This window comes from Electrona antarctica, assembly GCF_951216825.1.
Source record: "Electrona antarctica genome assembly, chromosome: 19".
In the NCBI taxonomy this organism is placed as follows: Eukaryota; Metazoa; Chordata; class Actinopteri; order Myctophiformes; family Myctophidae; genus Electrona; species Electrona antarctica.
Window position 1 is genome coordinate 16,479,356 of NC_136800.1, and position 21,479 is coordinate 16,500,834.

Sequence of the window (21,479 nt, forward strand, 5' to 3'; positions counted from 1 at the left end):
CTGTACAACATCAACAATACACTGGCTCCTATAGCTGCAACTGTACAACATCAACAATACACTGGCTTCTATAGCTGCAACTGTACAACATCAACAATACACTGGCTCCTATAGCTGCAACTGTACAACATCAACAACACACTGGCTCCTATAGCTGCAACTGTACAACATCAACAATACACTGGCTCCTATAGCTGCAACTGTACAACATCAACAATACACTGGCTCCTATAGCTGCAACTGTACAACATCAACAATACACTGGCTCCTATAGCTGCTACTGTACAACATCAACAATACACTGGCTCCTATAGCTGCAACTGTACAACATCAACAATACACTGGCTCCTATAGCTGCTACTGTACAACATCAACAATACACTGGCTTCTATAGCTGCAACTGTACAACATCAACAATACACTGGCTCCTATAGCTGCAACTGTACAACATCAACAATACACTGGCTCCTATAGCTGCAACTGTACAACATCAACAATACACTGGCTGCTATAGCTGCAGCTGTACAACATCAACAATACACTGGCTCCTATAGCTGCAACTGTACAACATCAACAATACACTGGCTCCTATAGCTGCAACTGTACTACATCAACAATACACTGGCTCCTATAGCTGCAACTGTACAACATCAACAATACACTGGCTCCTATAGCTGCTACTGTACAACATCAACAATACACTGGCTCCTATAGCTGCAACTGTACAACATCAACAATACACTGGCTCCTATAGCTGCAACTGTACAACATCAACAATACACTGGCTTCTATAGCTGCAACTGTACAACATCAACAATACACTGGCTCCTATAGCTGCAACTGTACAACATCAACAATACACTGGCTCATATAGCTGCAACATGTACAACATCAACAATACACTGGCTCCTATAGCTGCAACTGTACAACATCAACAACACACTGGCTCCTATAGCTGCAACTGTACAACATCAACAATACACTGGCTCCTATAGCTGCAACTGTACAACATCAACAATACACTGGCTCCTATAGCTGCAACTGTACAACATCAACAATACACTGGCTCCTATAGCTGCAACTGTACAACATCAACAATACACTGGCTCCTATAGCTGCTACTGTACAACATCAACAATACACTGGCTTCTATAGCTGCAACTGTACAACATCAACAATACACTGGCTCCTATAGCTGCAACTGTACAACATCAACAATACACTGGCTCCTATAGCTGCAACTGTACAACATCAACAATACACTGGCTCCTATAGCTGCAACTGTACAACATCAACAATACACTGGCTCCTATAGCTGCAACTGTACAACATCAACAATACACTGGCTGCTATAGCTGCAGCTGTACAACATCAACAATACACTGGCTCCTATAGCTGCAACTGTACAACATCAACAATACACTGGCTCCTATAGCTGCAACTGTACAACATCAACAATACACTGGCTCCTATAGCTGCAACTGTACAACATCAACAATACACTGGCTCCTATAGCTGCTACTGTACAACATCAACAATACACTGGCTCCTATAGCTGCAACTGTACAACATCAACAATACACTGGCTGCTATAGCTGCAGCTGTACAACATCAACAATACACTGGCTCCTATAGCTGCAACTGTACAACATCAACAATACACTGGCTCCTATAGCTGCAACTGTACAACATCAACAATACACTGGCTCCTATAGCTGCAACTGTACAACATCAACAATACACTGGCTCCTATAGCTGCTACTGTACAACATCAACAATACACTGGCTCCTATAGCTGCAACTGTACAACATCAACTATACACTGGCTCCTATAGCTGCAACTGTACAACATCAACAATACACTGGCTTCTATAGCTGCAACTGTACAACATCAACAATACACTGGCTCCTATAGCTGCAACTGTACAACATCAACAATACACTGGCTGCTATAGCTGCAACTGTAGGGGAGAGCCTGGTCGGTTGGTGGGGTAGGACGGTTTCACGTCGGCCTGGATACCATGCAACACTTTTTCGACACGTATTTTCGGCGATGTCATTCGATTCCACATCGCGCGAAAGCCCTGCAGACAATTCTTTTTTCATTTCTGCCCAAGATTGACTGAGATACAGACTCTTTTGTGTTTTTGCACGCTATAACTACAAAATCGCCTATTTGAGTGTTTTCTGTTTGTACGGATGTATTTATTAGCTGACGATTGTTAATGGATTTCATCTGTTAGGCTGATCTGTATGCTAACCCCAGGCGAAGATTCCATTGAAAGATATGCATTAGCCTTTGAGCTAGCTAGCAAAACATAACAAACAGACGAGGGCAGGACGAAAGCTGCATCCTTGCGCCTTTACGCATTGTTTATGGGTTTTTTTTTTTTTTCCCTCTCATATGCCAGAGAAGATTTCTTTTTACAGCTCTATAGCAGTGATTTCATTTCAAGGACCCCCAGTTTGACATGCATTAGTCTACGGACCCCCATTTAGTCTACGGACCCCCACCACTGGCCTATGTAGGCTATAGGCACTTTTCATTTTGTTGTAGGCTGTATTGAAGCATAAATGAGCGTTAGATGCCAGAAACATGACTTATTAGCTTTATTTAGGACGATTTATGTGAGGGTGCCTTTCGCCCTGTCCCTATGCAGCTTTCGTCCTGCCAAAAGCGCTGTGCAGAAGTGAGCGCGAGATCACTTTACTTGCCGATTGCGTCCGACTCGTTTCACCAAAATTAAAAAACACTGTGGGTAATGGGAGAGGACAAGTGTATCTTGTTCACAAAAAAGTTTGGTTACTTGAAATTAATTAATCTCTGTGCAGGGAGGGAATTAGTAAAATGGGCGTCAACCGTCCAGGCTCTCCCCTACAACATCAACAATACACTGGCTGCTATAGCTGCAACTGTACAACATCAACAACACACTGGCTCCTATAGCTGCAACTGTACAACATCAACAATACACTGGCTCCTATAGCTGCAACTGTACAACATCAACAATACACTGGCTCCTATAGCTGCAACTGTACAACATCAACAATACACTGGCTCCTATAGCTGCAACTGTACAACATCAACAATACACTGGCTCCTATAGCTGCAACTGTACAACATCAACAATACACTGGCTCCTATAGCTGCAACTGTACAACATCAACAATACACTGGCTCCTATAGCTGCAACTGTACAACATCAACAATACACTGGCTCCTATAGCTGCAACTGTACAACATCAACAATACACTGGCTCCTATAGCTGCAACTGTACAACATCAACAATACACTGGCTCCTATAGCTGCAACTGTACAACATCAACAATACACTGGCTCCTATAGCTGCAACTGTACAACATCAACAATACACTGGCTCCTATAGCTGCAACTGTACAACATCAACAATACACTGGCTCCTATAGCTGCAACTGTACAACATCAACAATACACTGGCTCCTATAGCTGCAACTGTACAACATCAACAATACACTGGCTCCTATAGCTGCAACTGTACAACATCAACAATACACTGGCTCCTATAGCTGCAACTGTACAACATTAACAACACACTGGCTCTTATAGCTGCAACTGTACAACATCAACAACACACTGGCTCCTATAGCTGCAACTGTACAACATCAACAACACACTGGCTCCTATAGCTGCTACTGTACAACATCAACAATACACTGGCTCCTATAGCTGCAACTGTACACCATCAACAATACACTGGCTCCTATAGCTGCAACATGTACAACATCAACAATACACTGGCTCCTATAGCTGCAACTGTACAACATCAACAATACACTGGCTCCTATAGCTGCAACTGTACAACATCAACAATACACTGGCTCCTATAGCTGCAACATGTACAACATCAACAATACACTGGCTCCTATAGCTGCAACTGTACAACATCAACAATACACTGGCTCCTATAGCTGCAACTGTACAACATCAACAACACACTGGCTCCTATAGCTGCAACTGTACAACATCAACAATACACTGGCTCCTATAGCTGCAACTGTACAACATCAACAATACACTGGCTCCTATAGCTGCAACTGTACAACATCAACAATACACTGGCTCCTATAGCTGCAACATGTACAACATCAACAATACACTGGCTCCTATAGCTGCAACTGTACAACATCAACAATACACTGGCTCCTATAGCTGCAACTGTACAACATTAACAACACACTGGCTCTTATAGCTGCAACTGTACAACATCAACAACACACTGGCTCCTATAGCTGCAACTGTACAACATCAACAACACACTGGCTCCTATAGCTGCTACTGTACAACATCAACAATACACTGGCTCCTATAGCTGAAACTGTACACCATCAACAATACACTGGCTCCTATAGCTGCAACATGTACAACATCAACAATACACTGGCTCCTATAGCTGCAACTGTACAACATCAACAATACACTGGCTCCTATAGCTGCAACTGTACAACATCAACAATACACTGGCTCCTATAGCTGCAACATGTACAACATCAACAATACACTGGCTCCTATAGCTGCAACTGTACAACATCAACAATACACTGGCTCCTATAGCTGCAACTGTACAACATCAACAACACACTGGCTCCTATAGCTGCTACTGTACAACATCAACAATACACTGGCTCCTATAGCTGCAACTGTACAACATCAACAATACACTGGCTCCTATAGCTGCAACTGTACAACATCAACAACACACTGGCTCCTATAGCTGCAACTGTACAACATCAACAATACACTGGCTCCTATAGCTGCAACTGTACAACATCAACAACACACTGGCTCCTATAGCTGCAACTGTACAACATCAACAATACACTGGCTCCTATAGCTGCAACTGTACAACATCAACAATACACTGGCTCCTATAGCTGCAACTGTACAACATCAACAATACACTGGCTCCTATAGCTGCAACTGTACAACATCAACAACACACTGGCTCCTATAGCTGCAACTGTACAACATCAACAATACACTGGCTCCTATAGCTGCAACTGTACAACATCAACAACACACTGGCTCCTATAGCTGCAACTGTACAACATCAACAATACACTGGCTCCTATAGCTGCAACTGTACAACATCAACAATACACTGGCTCCTATAGCTGCAACTGTACAACATCAACAATACACTGGCTCCTATAGCTGCAACTGTACAACATCAACAATACACTGGCTCCTATAGCTGCAACTGTACAACATCAACAATACACTGGCTCCTATAGCTGCAACTGTACAACATCAACAATACACTGGCTCCTATAGCTGCAACTGTACAACATCAACAACACACTGGCTCCTATAGCTGCAACTGTACAACATCAACAACACACTGGCTCCTATAGCTGCAACTGTACAACATCAACATGCACAACAACTAGAACACCAAGTATGTTGCTATAACCAGTGGTGGAAAGTAACTAAGTACATTTACATTTATCCTACAGAAGTACAATTTTGTACTTTACTTGAGTATTTCCAATTTATAATACTATTACTTGTGCTCCACTACATTTCGGATCCAAATATTGTATTTTTACTCCACTACATTTATTTGAAAACTTAGGTACTAGTTACCTAGATTTGTATTATTACAAACATTATTACATAAACCATTTCAGCTCTATATACATTTCAGTCGTTTGAAAATAGCAGATCTACAAGATCTACAAGCTCACAATGCGTCGCAATGTGAGCTTGTAGATCAGATATTTTCAAAAGATGTTTATACATTTTAAAATATGAAATGAGACACTCTGCATAATTAGTGCTTTTACTTTTGGTACTTTAAGTACATTTTGATGCTGATAAACCGGACGTATTTCTAAAATTGCAGTATTTGTACTTTCACTTAAGTAAAACAACCGAGTACTTTTTCCACCCACTGGCTATAACGACACGTGTCCCGGCCATTCCCAAGGTATTTCCCGTTTGGGATTGTGTTCCTGGTGGCGGGGAAGATCCTGGAGATGGACGACCCTTCGGCCATGGGGAAGAAGCTGGGCTTCTACGCCATCACGGTGGTGATGGGGCTGATACTGCACGGTCTCTTCATCCTGCCCGCCATGTACTTCTTCATCACCAAGAAGAGCCCCATCGTCTACATCAGGGGCATCCTGCAGGCCCTGCTCATATCGCTGGCCACCTCGTCCAGGTGAACACTGTTGATATTTGACAGCACATTTTCATTTGGTTTTAGTCTTTCGAATACAATTTCCTTTGGTTTTGGTTTTAGTCACCTGAAATGTTTTAGTGTTAGTCTAGTTTTGAACACAGTTTAAGTGTAGATCATGTTTTAAAGGACCACTTCACTACTTTTCAATTTTTTTCTACTCAGCCCTCCTCCTATGTGTCTCATAGGAGGGCTGTGGGCAGTTCATAAACCGTCCTCCAGTGACATCATCGATGGGGAATACAAGCTAATAGAAACTGCAGGCTTTCTAGTCCTGAAAAGTTGCAATGTGAAAAGCCATCGTTCTCACGATAATGACAATCTAAACATTTTTGTAAAAAAAAAAAAATCTATCAATATATTATAAAAGCTATGCGTGTGCATAAAGTGAGTGGCAAAGCGAGTGGCAAAGTGAATGGCAAAGTGAGTTTTACGTTGTTTAATGCAATCAGATAGGACTTTTCTGTTTGGATGTATATGGACTGTCAAGGCCAGAAAGTAGATTTGTGCCACTCAGTAGGCGTTCCCGCAAAACTTCTGGGTATGGTGATGATGTCACGTGCATATACCTTCTATATTGACAAGTTAGGATTGGAAAAAGAAGAAAATACAGTAGGCTACAGTAAGGGTTCTCAACCCATGGGTCGCGACCCCTCGGGGAAGATGGCAGGTTTTTGGGCCCGGCCAATCAGAACAGGGCAGGTTTAGGGCCCGGCCAATCAGAAGAGGGCAGGTTTTTGGGCCCGGCCAATCAGAAGAGGGCAGGTTCTTTGCCCCGGCCAATCAGAACAGGGCAGGTTTTTGGGACCGGCCAATCAGAAGAGGGCAGGTTCAGGGCCCGGCCAATCAAAAGAGGGCAGGTTTAGGGCCCGGCCAATCAGAAGAGGGCAGGTTTTTTGGCCCGGCCAATCAGAAGAGGGCAGGGTTTTGGGCCCAGGCAATCAGAAGAGGGTGGGTTTAGGGCCCGGCCAATCAGAACAGGGCAGGTTTAGGGCCCGGCCAATCAAAACAGGGCAGGTTTAGGGCCCGGCCATTCACAAGAGGGCAGGTGCACCTGCATTTGCATATTCTTTTACTCATTAGTACCGCGATACATAACTAATTTGAGGATCCCCCTCATTCCCCTGGTAACGCTATGAACTGTGGGTAATTTCTTTGCCAAAGTCAGCCAAAGTCAGCATCGATGCTGACTTTGGCAAAGGGCACATAAAGGGGCGGGGCTGAGCCCTCACTGACTTACCGATTTCAAATGGGACATCCCTCAAGCCCTCACAGACTTCACATGAACGTGCAGCTAAGTCAGTGAGGGCTCATTGAGTCAGCAAGGGAGCGGATTGGGATTCGGCCTCTCTCTCTCTCTCTCTCTCTCTCTCTGCCTCTCATAATGTTTGCTCCTTTTTATGTCAATTTTAGACATTGACCTTTGATCACTTTTTTGCAGTGGTGAAAAATAACTAAGTACATTTACTTAGATTTTGAGGTATTTGTACTTTAATTGAGTCTTTGTAGATTTTGATTATTATTACAAACATACATTAACCACTTCAGCCCTACATTTCTAGGGCCATTTGAAACTACATTTCGGCCATTTGAAAATAGCCGATCGCAACGCATTGTGAGCTTGTATACGCATGGAAGGAACACGTTATTCCAATCAGTTTGTTTCCCCTCGTTCAGGCTGGCCAGGGGGAGGCAGTTCTTTTCTTTTTTCAACTTATGATTAGCCTATGTTTTGCACTTGTGTCCTTTTAGTCTTAGCCTATCCCTGTGTTGATTGTCAGTTAGTTTCACCTGTTCCTGTTACTCCCTGTGTCTATATATACTCCCCACATTCCCTCCAGCACTCCTACAACTCGTGCCTGCTCTACCAGTCAATAATGGAGTCTTAAAACATCTGCTTCCAATTTTCCATTGATATTCTCTCCAATTCTCTCTTATATAAAGAGAGTTATTGGGAACCATTTCTTGCAGAGTTTGATATAAGATAGAAATTACTTTGGTAAATGAACCATGCTTTTGTATGTCCATAAAAAGAGATTCTAAACTCGAAGGAGTTTGAATTTTGTTGGAGGTCTAAAAATCAGTTATGGGCAGATTAAACTTGTTTCTGAGTTGTTCAAATGACTAACTGATTGGAGGAAAATAACTGGTGGACAAACCTCAGGCGTAGCAAACTCCACCCCTGGAACCCAGCATTGAAGGCACAAAACCTCCCATGCACCCAATTGAAGACAGGCCCGATGATAGTTGAGGCAGTTTAAATTCTTTCTGGACTTCCTTCCATATTTTAATTGTGAACCTAGACCAAACTCCCATAGCGATAGCATCTCCATTTATTTTATTCCCTGAGAAGGGAAGGACTGCTAGTTGTGACTGTGTGCATGGAGTTTTCTCAATTTTTAACCACCTGGTTGATTCATCATTTTCTATCCACGTAGTTAGAGGTCTGAGTTGGGCTGCCCAAAAATAGTATTTTAAATTAGGAAGAGCTAGTCCACCAATTGGCCAATTGTAATGTTTTGAGATGGATCCTGGGTCATTTGCCCTGCCAGATGAATCGTGAAATTAATGTATTTAGTAAGTTAAATGTGGTGCTAGGGAGGCAGAGTACAAAAAGTCAAAGTACTCATTATGCAGAATGTACCTTTTCAACTTTTCAAATGTATACAAATCTTTGGAAAATAGCTGATCTATACGTCCAATCGGGGAAACTCCCCTCTGTCAGGTGAAAAGAAGCGGCTTGGACTCCTCATGCATTGACAGAAGCATGAGGTCAGTCTGTTGCTCTCCCCAGGTTGGCAGAGGGAGTGTAGAGCCCAGGATTACATAATTGACACTGGGTGAAAAAATGGGTTACAAAATCGTGGGATAAAAATGTAGAAAAAAAGACTAAATAAAAGTAATTTGACTTTCACATCCTTGAATTTTAATTAAGCTCTTAGAAGTACAGGGTCATTGAGGTTAGACCATCAGCATCAGCAAAAGGTCTACAAAACCTCCCACATTTCACTGCATAATGTTGTGTGATGAAAGGCCATCTGGCCATGTTATCTGCTATGGTATGCACTGACAGTGAAAACTTTTCATGAGCGGTACGCCATAATCATCAAGATTAAAACAAAAAAAGGTTTTAAATACTTCACTTTATGCACAATTAATTGAGAAAGTTTCACTTTTTGAATTATATTATGGAAGAAAATGAACTTTTACAAAATATTCTAATTACTTTGGATGTTATTCCTGCAGATGCCTGAAGAAGGTCCAAAACGTTCAGCATGTTGAACAATAGCGCTGTTACAGTATAGGGCTGACCATGCTCCATTCCCCCACACAGCGGTGGAAAGTAACTTAGTAGATTTACCCAATACTGTACTTAAGTAGGCAAATATTGTACTTCTGTTTTATACTTATATTTTTTATATTAAAAAATAGCAGATCTACAAGCACACATGCCGCATTTAACCACTGTATACAAATTTGAGTACTTCTACTTTGGCACATTAATTAAGTATTTTCTTTTTTTTTCAATACCTTTGTACTTTTAAAAAATTTGAATACAGGACTTTTTCAGTGTGTGGGATCGAGTATTTCTTCATGGGTTAAATACAATAAAAGGATCTGAGAGTACCACCACATCACTGACTGTGCCCCCTCCACCCACAGCTCTGCTACTCTGCCTATAACCTTCAAGTGCCTCCTGGAGAACAACCACATTGACCGACGCATCATCCGCTTTGTGCTGCCTGTGGGGGCCACCATCAACATGGACGGCACCGCGCTTTACGAGGCCGTGGCAGCCATCTTCATCGCCCAGGTCAACAACTACGAGCTGGACTTTGGCCAGATCATCACCATAAGGTGAGCCGAAGGATTTTTGACTGATGTCGTGGACACAGAAAACCCCTTCCTCCCATCCGTAAACATAGGAAAGAAGACATAGTTGTAAATGTAGAAAAAGGAGAGAAGAAAGAGGGAAAGGAGTGCATGTCTGTTTGGCTGGAGGTTAAAATCCCCAACAAGGTGCTCTTTGGTACAAATGGATGACAAAATGTATTTGCAAAAAAGAGTTAAGACCAAGGCACTCTTGTGGAAAAGAATTGAAAGCCTTTAATAGTCTTTTGGCTAATGCCAAATTATACACCTGCTGTGGCAACATTGCCTTCATCAGGGTGACTTTGAATGTGAATTAATATGGAACTTAAGCAAGTGAAAGGAAGATGTTTTCTTTCTCTCTCTCGGTACAGTATTTTGAGAGGGAGTTGCACATTCTGGGCAGTTAGCTCAACCGCCTGGGCACCTGGGCTGTCAAACCAGCCGGACGGCGTGCCGCGGGTCACTCCCCATCTCTCTCCCCCTTGCCTGTCTAATTACTGTACCCTATCAATAAAAGGCAAAAAAAAAATCTTAAAAACTGCACACATAAATTGATGAATATATTTCACCTGCTCTTTGCAAAATGTGGTGATTCTGTGGAATCCAAATTATGTAGCCTATGGACCAGAGGTAGTTGCAGTTGCTGGGAATAATAAATAATAATAATAATAGAGCTGACGTCATAATAAAGTCCTGACGTCACTATCAGTAGAGGGTGTCAGTCCCCAGGTTCGTGTACTTTTTATTTGCATTGTAATCTCCATAGGGGGATTTTAGATCGCCTCATATAAGAACTGTGTTTGAAAAATAAACCGATCACACCGGCCTTTTCACTCATATGGATATGAAGCATCGACTGAAGGTGGAACTGTACAAACTGTATCCTGTACAAACTGTACACTTCAGTGCTGTATAGCTTGAATTTATATAGCGCCTTTCATGAACCCAAGGACACTTTACAAAATGTACCAACAACAATCAACAACTATATGCCATAAGCCTGAGAGAATAAGTGTCTTTTCAAGGCAGCCAATCCAGTGTTGGAGCATGGCGAATCTCTATTGGGAGAGAGTTCCACAGGGTGGGGGCTGCCACACTGAACACTCTGTCCCTGAAGGTTCACTTGACTGCCTTGGGGACAGAGAGGAGGTCCAAGTTTGTGGACCGCAGGTTCCGTGTCACAGGAGGTTTATGGAGGAGGCCTGAGAGGTACTGTGGATCCATAGTTAGAGAAATCTATGAAAATCTGGGAACTAAATCGTTACCAAGACATTTCTTCACCAATATGTTTCTAAAGGTGTCTAATAACATGTACTAAAAGATTGAAATTCAACTCCCGGTGGAAATTTGAGTTATTAGCATAATATGTGACCATACCCTTAACATCCTATATAAGGCAAAAAAGGCTCAAATTTCCCCCAGGAGTTGAATTTCAATATTTTAGTACATGTTATTAGACACCTTTAGAAACACATTGGTGAAGACATTTCTTGGTAACGATTTAGTTCCCAGATTGGTCAAATACCTGATAAAATGCCCTTACTACCAGGGCGTTTTGACATTTGTAGGTGAGAAGGAGGATATAATTGATACGGAACTTGACAGGAAGCCAGTGCAGTTGTTTGAGGGTGGGGGTGATGTGCTGCCAAGGCTTGGTGCGGGTGAGAACTCTGGCAGCTGAGTTTTGGACATACTGCAGCCTGTCCAGGTATTTGTTTGGGATCCCAAACAGGACTCCATTGCAGTAGTCCAGGCGGGAGGTAACAAATACATAAATGAGGGTCTCGGCCACGGAGTCAGAGAGTGAAGGGTGGAGTCTGCAAGTCTCCTTTCATAAAGCCAAGGAACACTGCATTTTGTGCAGAGAAAATAATGTTAAAGTTACTTTGTTCTTCATCAGGGATCAGAGCAGGCCATTTATATTCATTGTTTTTTTTAATCTGTGCAATGTCAACATCAACAATAAAAGATTACCATCCAAAGATCAGATCATGCACAGACTCGACTTCAAGGATTCTCAAAACATAATTAATCGAAATGTGACATAGGTCTGTTTACACAATGCTGTACTCTTGGGGTGCATACTTAGTTTAGACTAGTCATTGGTTAGACATGGGTTAAGGTTAGGTTTAGGTGTGCTGCCCCGTGGGAGGTTAGGTTTAGGGTGACACCAGGGCTCCACCGGGCGCATCAGCGTCGCGTCCCCGTCACCGTCAGGGAATGTTCCCTTTTTAATCAATGAAGGGTGGCTCCACTGTCCGCGTTGCGTGACATTAACGCGTGCATTAAAATTGAACCGGTGCGTTTTTTGACGCACGCGACGGAGATGCAACGCGTCCGGTGGAGCCCTGGCGTGAGGGTTTGAGATAGGTTGTAGTTGAAGGACTAATGACTGGTCTAACCAACTAAGTACTGCACCCGTACTCCCCATTTTCAACATTTTTTTATTATATTTTGACACTTGCTTTGGCAATGTAAACGTATGTTTTCTCATGCCAATAAAGCTCCTTTGAATTGAATTGATATTACTAGGTCATTTTGTTTGGCCTAAAGCCACAGCACCGCCCACAGATGTTGCTTTAATGCAACACAGGAATTAATCCAATGTCACACATTTTTGATTAATTCCAAATTAACAAAATGCACCATTATGGGATTTGCCAGATATAGTGTAGGCCTATAAATGTACATGTCAAGCAGATTAAGCATTGCACAATGTCCTTACTCTAATAAATCAGTCTGGAGGTCAGGGTGTGGGAGAGTCAGACTGGTTGGGACAGACGCACACAGATAAGGGACAGAAGGATGTGTGTCCCTTCCTGCTGTCCCCCATCCTCCCTGTTCCTGTCCTGTACCAACACCTGGTCCACGGCAAGATTTGTCCAGGCCAGTACAACAACCAGTGGTGGAAGAAGTACTCAGATTAGTTATTTAAGTAAAAGTAACAATACAATAATGTAGAAATGGGGTAATAATAGAAATAGTCTTGTACATGTAAAGGTCCTGTATACAAACTATTACTTGAGTAAAAGTACAAAAGTATATACATAAGTATGTAGACCTAGATTTACTCTAATGTACCAAAAGTACAACATATGCCAAAGTATACTGTAGAACATGGGTTTTGTAAGGAAAACCTGCAAAGTAATTCTAAGCTTTCAAATATGGAGTAAAAAGTATAATATTTGCCTCCGAGATGCACTGTAGTGGAGTAGAAGTAAAAGGTATTTCGAAAAATGGAAATACTCAAACCAGTGATATGTCCAAAACTGTTAAATTTCAGGATTCAAATTGCAAAAGTAGCAGATCTATACAAGCTCAAAACGCGTCGCTTCATGCTGTGTTTCCAGCTTGTGGATCTGCTACTTTTGATGCCCGAACGCAACATTATACCTCTGACAACAACTCTCCATCCCTCCCTGTGATGTGATGTTTGTGTAATAACATTAAGCAGTCCTCATGGTCTGCAGTCTGCCGTACAGTGGCTTATAATCCCTCCTGATGGTAAAACCCATATGACCTGTATTACTCATGTCCCTCATCACGCCAGGATCATAATCATTTCCCTCCCATCGCCGTTCTGGTGCCGTTTGACTGGGAGGAAAAACTCCATCTGTGCTTTCTGCCGTCCTGAGGCAGTTTAGCATATAGACACAGTATGCAGAGGCATGTTGCTGCTGCTGTGTGTGTGTGTGTGTGTGTGTGCACGCGCATGCGCACGCGCACGTGCAACCACACTATACCTTTGAAATCTCTTCCAAAAAGTACAGTGGAATTTGAGAATTAGACATTGTGAGGACCATTTTCATGGTCCTCACAAGATAAATGGTTGTTTTATGGTTACAAATGTGAGTTTTATTTATTTGATTTTTCACCTACTTTTTAAAAATCACAGAATATTTTGCGTCGCTCCATTCTGCGCACGGGTGCTCAAATGACGCGCACGGATGCTATAAAATCGGAAAATAATCATGGTCAATATGCACCAACAATACAAGCTGTGATTGACAGCCTGCTCTGCGCAATGCACATTGCATGAATTGGATTGCATTGTTTTCGACTGGCTCCTATGTGCGTGCATGAGGATATTCTTTTCCAGTCACTCGATCAACATGTTCCGGAGCGAACGAGAATCATTGAAACATGGATGATCCATAGGTTAGCGAACAGGGCCCTCCAACTTGTCAAACGCGTCATGGGCACAGAATGAGTTAGAAAAAGATTCAGGGTGGGGTTATGGTTAGGATACTGACACCAGGATACTGACAATGACACAGGGATACTGACCATTAAACTGACACCAGGATACTGACCATGAAACTGACACTAGGATACTGATGAGAATGTACAAATGGAACCAAATGGACCCATATTTGTTTGAGAATCTCTAGTAATCTCTATACTAAACTAATACTATACAGCCAGTGCATAGAGACTATTGCTGACCATGCTGATGCTGGTATGATGATCGCATATTGACTACACTGTAAGACTGTAAGTGCCCTGTCTGAACTAACGTTATGCTCCATGTCACTTGGTCTTTGCCAGTATCACTGCCACCGCAGCCAGCATCGGTGCTGCTGGGATCCCTCAGGCGGGTCTAGTCACCATGGTGATAGTGCTGACCTCCGTGGGCCTGCCCACCGATGACATCACTCTGATCATTGCGGTCGACTGGGCGCTGTAAGTATACTGTAAATCCATCCCACTGATTGAACATTCAATCAAGCAATGGAAATAAATTGTTATGCATAGCATGCCTTCGGTGCAGGATATGGCTGCCATGTTGTTGCTGTTGGCAATGCTTATGTATTGCATGATTAATAGTCCACACAAAAATAAGCTTCCCTTGATGTTATTGGAATGTGTGTGCCAATACTTTTTGTATTTGAGTTCTATGACAGTTATTGCGCTGCATTTAAAGCTGCAATCCATAATCATGTCTAATGATGAATAGAGCTATTTGGAATGATGTCTGACTCTGAACTACAATTAAAATATCAGCACACCGCCCCGTTTCCACCAGGGTTGAACTGGTTCAGTATTTTTTCCAGCCATATTGAACCAGTGCAGAGCGTTTCCACTGAAAATGAATTGGTTCAGAACCCGAAAGGTTGGTTCGGAACTGGAACCAAAAAATGGACGCCGGTTCCATGAAAGCATCAAGGTTCCAAGAATCTAGAATGGAACCAGTTCTAGAACCAAAGAAAAAAACGGGCCCTAGTGTCCAAACTGGTGCACTGTCTGCTTCAAATAACTTCACTGACATTGTCAACCAGTCGGTATCGTACCTAACCTACAAAACCGTCTCAATGAAAGATTGGGGAATCCACCTCCAGCCACCATACAGATTGTTTAAAATGAAGTTGTATTTATTAAAATAGGTCTTGAATTGTGGCTTCAAAGGAAACTGGACATTGCAATGATTCAATGAATGCATAATCAATTGCTAAAGGGGCATGGCTGTAATTATACTTTTGTTTTCATTATTTTGAGTTTCATAACTCAATTTGGCAGACTTCATGATACAACCAATGACCATCATTTTTTAATTCCAGGGATCGATTCAGAACCATGGTGAATGTGATGGGTGATGCCTTGGCCACAGGGATCATGGCTCATATTTGTAGAAAAGACTTTATCATGGAAGGAGAACAGGTGAGAGGTGTGACATCAAGTAGCTGAATGTTGTCTTTTGCACCATTGACTCCAAATTAACCAGAGGTCATTCCCATGCTGGCTTTTTGTCAAAATTACATTTTTGCCACAGACATACAAAATTAGTATTACCAGAAACCATAACAGAGAGAGTTCATTTGGTTTCGTTTTTACACTCTCAGAGTTATGTGGGTCCTTGCAAATAAAACTTTTGAGAACCAGTGACCAGTGACCACTAATACTAGTAGTGGACTCATAATGTGCCATAGTGTCGTAGTAAAATCACTGTCATACATATTCTGAAGAAAACCTGGAGTCAGCTTGTTGACATTCAGTATTTGGGTATAGAGCGTCGCAGTCCCGCCCTCTTTCATGACGACGCCAGGCCCAGGAAATGAATCCCAATGCATTTTTCCCATAGACATTTCAAAAAGTATTTATTTAAAGACGGTTACGCCGCGGACAAAGCCAACTCGAGTCGTGACAACTCATGACAACACAAACAATATTTTGGACCAAACAAATAATTACAAAGAAGAAAAACAACCAAAAAATTGTTGTAACCTAGCTGCCGTTTTTTTCTTCTTTCTAATTATTTGTTCGGCCCAAAAAATTGTGTTTGTTGTCATGATTTGTCACGACTCGAGTTGGCTTTGTCCGCGGCGTAAACGTCTTTAAATAAATACTTTCTGAAATGTCTATGAGGAAAATGAACGGAGAATAATTTCCTGGGCCCTGGTAGGGGGCGGGACTGCGACGCTCTATTGTGATCAAATTAAGAACATTATAATGGTGAGTGAAACAGAAAATCTAAAATTTGCCACAGAGAAGACAAAGTCCTTGACTCGGACACATTTTGTCTGTGTACAGACATATTGATGACCGCTGAAACTAACTCTGATGTACTGTTTGCGTTGCGTCCGCCGTGCAGGTGCCACTTATCTGCGAGACCAAGCCCATGATCAGCATCCAGCAGATGATGAGCTACCAGAACCAGACCAACGGCGGCTATCAGCCGCCTCCACACGGGGGCATGCTCCACCAGGTGTCCCCGGAAGTGGCTCGCCTGATGCTGCTGGAGGCGGGCGTGCCGCCCGGGGGAAAGAAAAAGCACCACGGGGCTCAGCACAAGAGAGAGCACCGAGAAAACAAGGACCAGTGCAACATTGACATGAACGGACTGGAGACAAATGTATGAAGTCTAAAAAGGTTGGCACATCTGTAGTGGCCGGGCTCAGTGGAGCGCACAGTGGAGCGTTGCTGTGGTGGAACTGGAAGGTATTAAAACGTGCACACAGACTCACACACAAGCAAGCCTTTTCCTTCAAGATGTACCACCTGCCCGGATGGATAGACAATCCTGGAATGAAACCGACTGAGGAAGACAATTTCTACAGAATCTAAACAATGACCCTCAGTTGTCAGGTGTGTGTGTGTGTGTGTGTGTGTGTGTGGTGTGTGTGTGTGTGTGTGTGTGTGTGTGTGTGTGTGTGCGTGCGTGGTGTGTGTGTGGTGTGGCGTGCGTGCGTGCGTGCGTGCGTGCGTGCGTGCTGCGTGCGTGCGTGCGTGCGTGCGTGCTTGCGTGCGTGCGTGCGTGTGCGTGCGTGCGTGCGTGCGTGCGTGCGTGCGTGCGTGCGTGCGCGTGCGTGCGTGCGTGCGTGGCGTGCGGCGTGCGTGCGCGCGCTGCCGCGCGCTGTTATTTATCCATTATTATTCATTATCTGCAGGCAGTTACACTGTTTTTGCGCCCCCGGGTCGATGGCGTGCTGTAGAGCCAGAGGGAGGGAGCAAATATGTTTTTGGTAGAGCGCTGGAGCCCCTCAGGAAATCAGTTTTCCAACGGTGAGGGTTTACCCAGTGCAGCTGTGAAATGGAGAATAGGTAATATCAGATGTAATATGTCCCTTATTGGACCGTGCGAAAAGAAAGAACATGCTCAATGGCCTGTTATTGTATCATTTGTTGTCATAATGTGAGTTGGGGTGTGGGGGTTTCTTCTGTTTTTTTGTTTTATTTTGTTTTGTTTTAAACTTTTGTATAGGCCTATTCTTTATTTATTTTTTATTCACGAATTATCTGCTGAAAAAAAAAGACACTATCAAATGCAAAGTTGCCTCAAACCCCCATAGACTGGGCTTTTAGACACATTTACGCACTTTCTTATGGTTCATTCACTCTTTTTCAGTTGTGCCGCATTTTGGCCAATCTGCACGTTTAATCAATCAATTCTTTCTTTGCCCAAGATCATCATGTCCACCCAGTTTTTGTAAATCCATTAAATAGCTGGTGGTGAAAATATTATCTTCTTTGCAGAGGTAATTAATCGATAATGGGAAGATTAAACAAATGCTCAACTTGTCAGATGTTCCTTTGGTCAACATTTTAACACACACAGGTTGAAGATATTCTTTTTTCAACTGAGATTAAATCACTGGTTCGCAACGTCGGATTCAGGCACCACCAGGGGGTTCAAATGGACTATTATGGGCCTGTTACTCTGAGAGTGTACAAATGGAACCAAATGGTCCCAAAGGTAAAAGGAATAGGTGGGCCCCGGACCCGACTTTGAGAAACGGTGTATAATTAAACCTTGCCTTGTAATCCCTGAGTCTAAACTGCATGGATACTGTGCTCTGCTTCATATCCCATGTATTCCCTCTTTGCCTTAAACGACCAAAGGAGAAGCATTTGGGACCAGTGTTCTGCAGATCTGGAGTGTTCACTCAAGTTGTTCAAACAAGCAACGACAAAGACAATGGGAGACGGAGCCAATGACAGGCCACACTCCATCTTTGTGTATATGTATTGATGTATGCTGTACTTACTTTAAAAGTGAAAAGATATAGTTTCTATTACCATGACAGTTTATCATGGCCTGTTTCAAAAGTTGCCATTTCTGTCCAATTCTATGAAAATGTAACCCAGCCCCACTCTGTAAAAAGGAAAAAAAATCTAACTATGGATAAAAAATATATATATTGTACAGAAGGAAAAAAATGAGGATAGTTTGCATAGACTTGTTTTTAATTATTTATGATTCAGTGCTGTATTCATGTACTGGGATTTTGTTTATTCACTCTCACACAAAGTAGCCTCTTATGTCATATCATCCAGAACTACATACAGTATATCCTAATAATGAGCATAGAATTACTGCCCATACATTTCTGCACATGTTCACAACCACTCACTCCACCTCACCATCAAAAGGATAATGTTTCAGCAATTCACAAACTGTATTCCGCCAGACCGCCAACCGTCAGAGACTACAATGTATGGCCTACTCACTTTCAAACATAGTAATACGGAGCCCCGGAGTGGCCATGGTAAGAAAAATAATTGATCTCGTCCAGGCGAGATATAACATGACTGGACGAGGTCGACTTAAAGGACCACTTCACCACTTTTCAACCTATCTTCATATAATAGGTCCTCACTAATAATAGGGATGGGTCCGATTAATCGATTAATCGATTATCGTTAATAGGACCCGAAATCGATTATGAAAATTAAGAATCGATAATAAAAAAAAAAGATCTGTTGGAAAGGCAATATTGTCATCCAAACAGGACAGGGCTATAGGCCTACCAAAGTGTGCCTGGGATGTGTCTGTGTAGCTGCATGAGGAGTGTGAGTCATTGAGTGTGAGTGGAGATACATGTTTGGAGGATTTAGCAGGTGTTGGGAGTTTACCTAATCAGGCCTAGGCTGGGGTTGCTATGGTGATCAATTGGCTCAACACTGGTCCAGTGGTGAAGTGGTCCTTTAATATCTCATCTGGATATTGCAACAAAACACAATAAACTCTTAACCACTTAAGCCCTACAGTATACACTTTGTTTTACGATGGATAGCAACGTTGTGAGCTTGAACCTGCTTGTATCTGCTTTTTTAAATGCCTTCAGGTGGCAAATATATTCAATTATCTCTGTGAAACTGCACCTGAACTAAATTATTTCCCTTTTGTTTCTCTTTTTGTCATGTTCACGATTCTTTTTTTGAACCATGGCCCAACAAATAAATTGATGAAAATGTAATTATGTATTGGCTTTATTCTTTGCAGTGCTGCTTTCTCCAGAGTGCAAGGTTGAAGGTTGAAGAGGTCACACTCCCAATCTTCCACCGTAGTCTGAAAACCCATCTCTTCAGAGTTGAAGGTAACAGGAACAGGAATAACAAGAATTTATCAGAGCAGCCTTCATTAACAAGGCAACACTGATGCACAAACAGCATGCAATTGCTATATGCCCACCAACTAGAGATGAGGAGAGGGCAGTGACTTCATCTCCATTAGACGAAGAGTCCAAATTATAACTTAGTTTTGAATAGTGGGTTCTACAAAGGCGGTCAAAATCATTTTAGCCTATTGTATAGCCAAATGAAATTAATACGCACGGGGTATACAAGGGTATTGTGTGTCCACATCAGAAACTTTGACCTCTACAGGGTCCTCCCACAGGTCACATTCAAGGTCAGAGGGAGAAGGATGAGGATGATTGGGCACTGCGTCAGGCACCCAGAACTGGTGGCAAGAAAACTGTGTAGGAGCCAACCCAAGGCACAGCCAGATAGGTAAAGAGGTGTACCACCTATGTAAAACTGTGTGGGAGCCAACCCAAGGCACAGCCAGATAGGTAAAGAGGTCTACCACCTATGTCAAACTGTGTGGGAGCCAACCCAAGGCACAGCCAGATAGGTAAAGAGGTGTACCACCTATGTAAAACTGTGTGTGAGCCAACCCAAGGCACAGCCAGATAGGTAAAGAGGTGTACCACCTATGTAGACTATGGAGCCAACCCAAGGCACAGCCAGATAGGTAAAGAGGTGTACCACCTATGTAGACTATGGAGCCAACCCAAGGCACAGCCAGATAGGTAAAGAGGTGTACCACCTATGTAGACTAGACACACTGCGGCAAAACAACACTGGAGTCCCGACTTGGTGTTTGCTAGTGATTCTCGCATCGCAGGGGTTGGAATACCTTCATTAAACACACTGGCAATGGCTCCTGAGGTAGAGCAACCGCTCTACGGGTTGAGTGACTCCATTACCTTTCCTCTAGCTCCACCCTCGGGCGAGGTGGTACCTAACTAGTCTCTAACCACCAAGTCACAGAGCAGCATCATGCTCAGGATTCTCCAACAAAATAATTCTGCCCGATTAGTTCTCACACACCCTGTCTTCCTCACATCAGCTGTTGAGACTACAAGTATGACTAGAGGCATGCGCCTGCGCAGCTGCCAAATGCCACCAGTTGGCACAATGACCTGGCCAGAAGGAGGGGACAGAGCAGCAGCATGGGGGGGGGGGGGGGGGGGGCTGGGTGGGTGGGTGCATGGGAGGATGGAGCACATGGACAGGGATGGGTGGGTGGAGCACAGTAGAGATCAGGAACACTGGCAGGGGGATGAATTCAACAAATCAAATTTAATAAATGAACAAATGAATATTATTGGAACAGAACTTGAGAAAGAGGACACCAAGATTAAATCAAAATCAAAATCAAATAGGGGTGGCAGTGGCTGGGCTCCCCCAGAGTTAGTGGCGAAGTGTCCTTGAGCAAGACACTGAACCCCTAATTGCTCCTGATGTGCTGGTTGGTGCCTTGCATGGTTTCCGCTGCCATCAATGTGTGTGTGAATGGGTGAATGTAATGCACAATCCATGTAAAGCGCCTTGGATAAAGGCGCTATATAAATGCACCATTTACCATTAAAACGTTTTCATTT

General features: G+C 42.9%; 1 protein-coding gene across 2 annotated transcripts in view; it reads left to right on the forward strand.

Annotated features, from left to right (window-relative positions):
- Positions 1-17,182, forward strand: part of slc1a7a (solute carrier family 1 member 7a) — a gene marked incomplete at its 5' end in the record, with an annotated part of 94,667 nt that extends 77,485 nt beyond the window's left edge. For both annotated transcript variants that reach the window (XM_079530447.1, XM_079530446.1), the window contains 5 exons: positions 5,968-6,201; positions 9,883-10,077; positions 14,641-14,775; positions 15,651-15,750; positions 16,682-17,182. In XM_079530447.1, the coding sequence (XP_079386573.1) occupies positions 5,968-6,201; positions 9,883-10,077; positions 14,641-14,775; positions 15,651-15,750; positions 16,682-16,948 (931 nt within the window). In that variant the 3' untranslated portion in view covers positions 16,949-17,182. The remainder of the gene's footprint in view (positions 1-5,967; positions 6,202-9,882; positions 10,078-14,640; positions 14,776-15,650; positions 15,751-16,681) is intronic.
- Between the last annotated feature and the right edge of the window lie 4,297 nt (positions 17,183-21,479).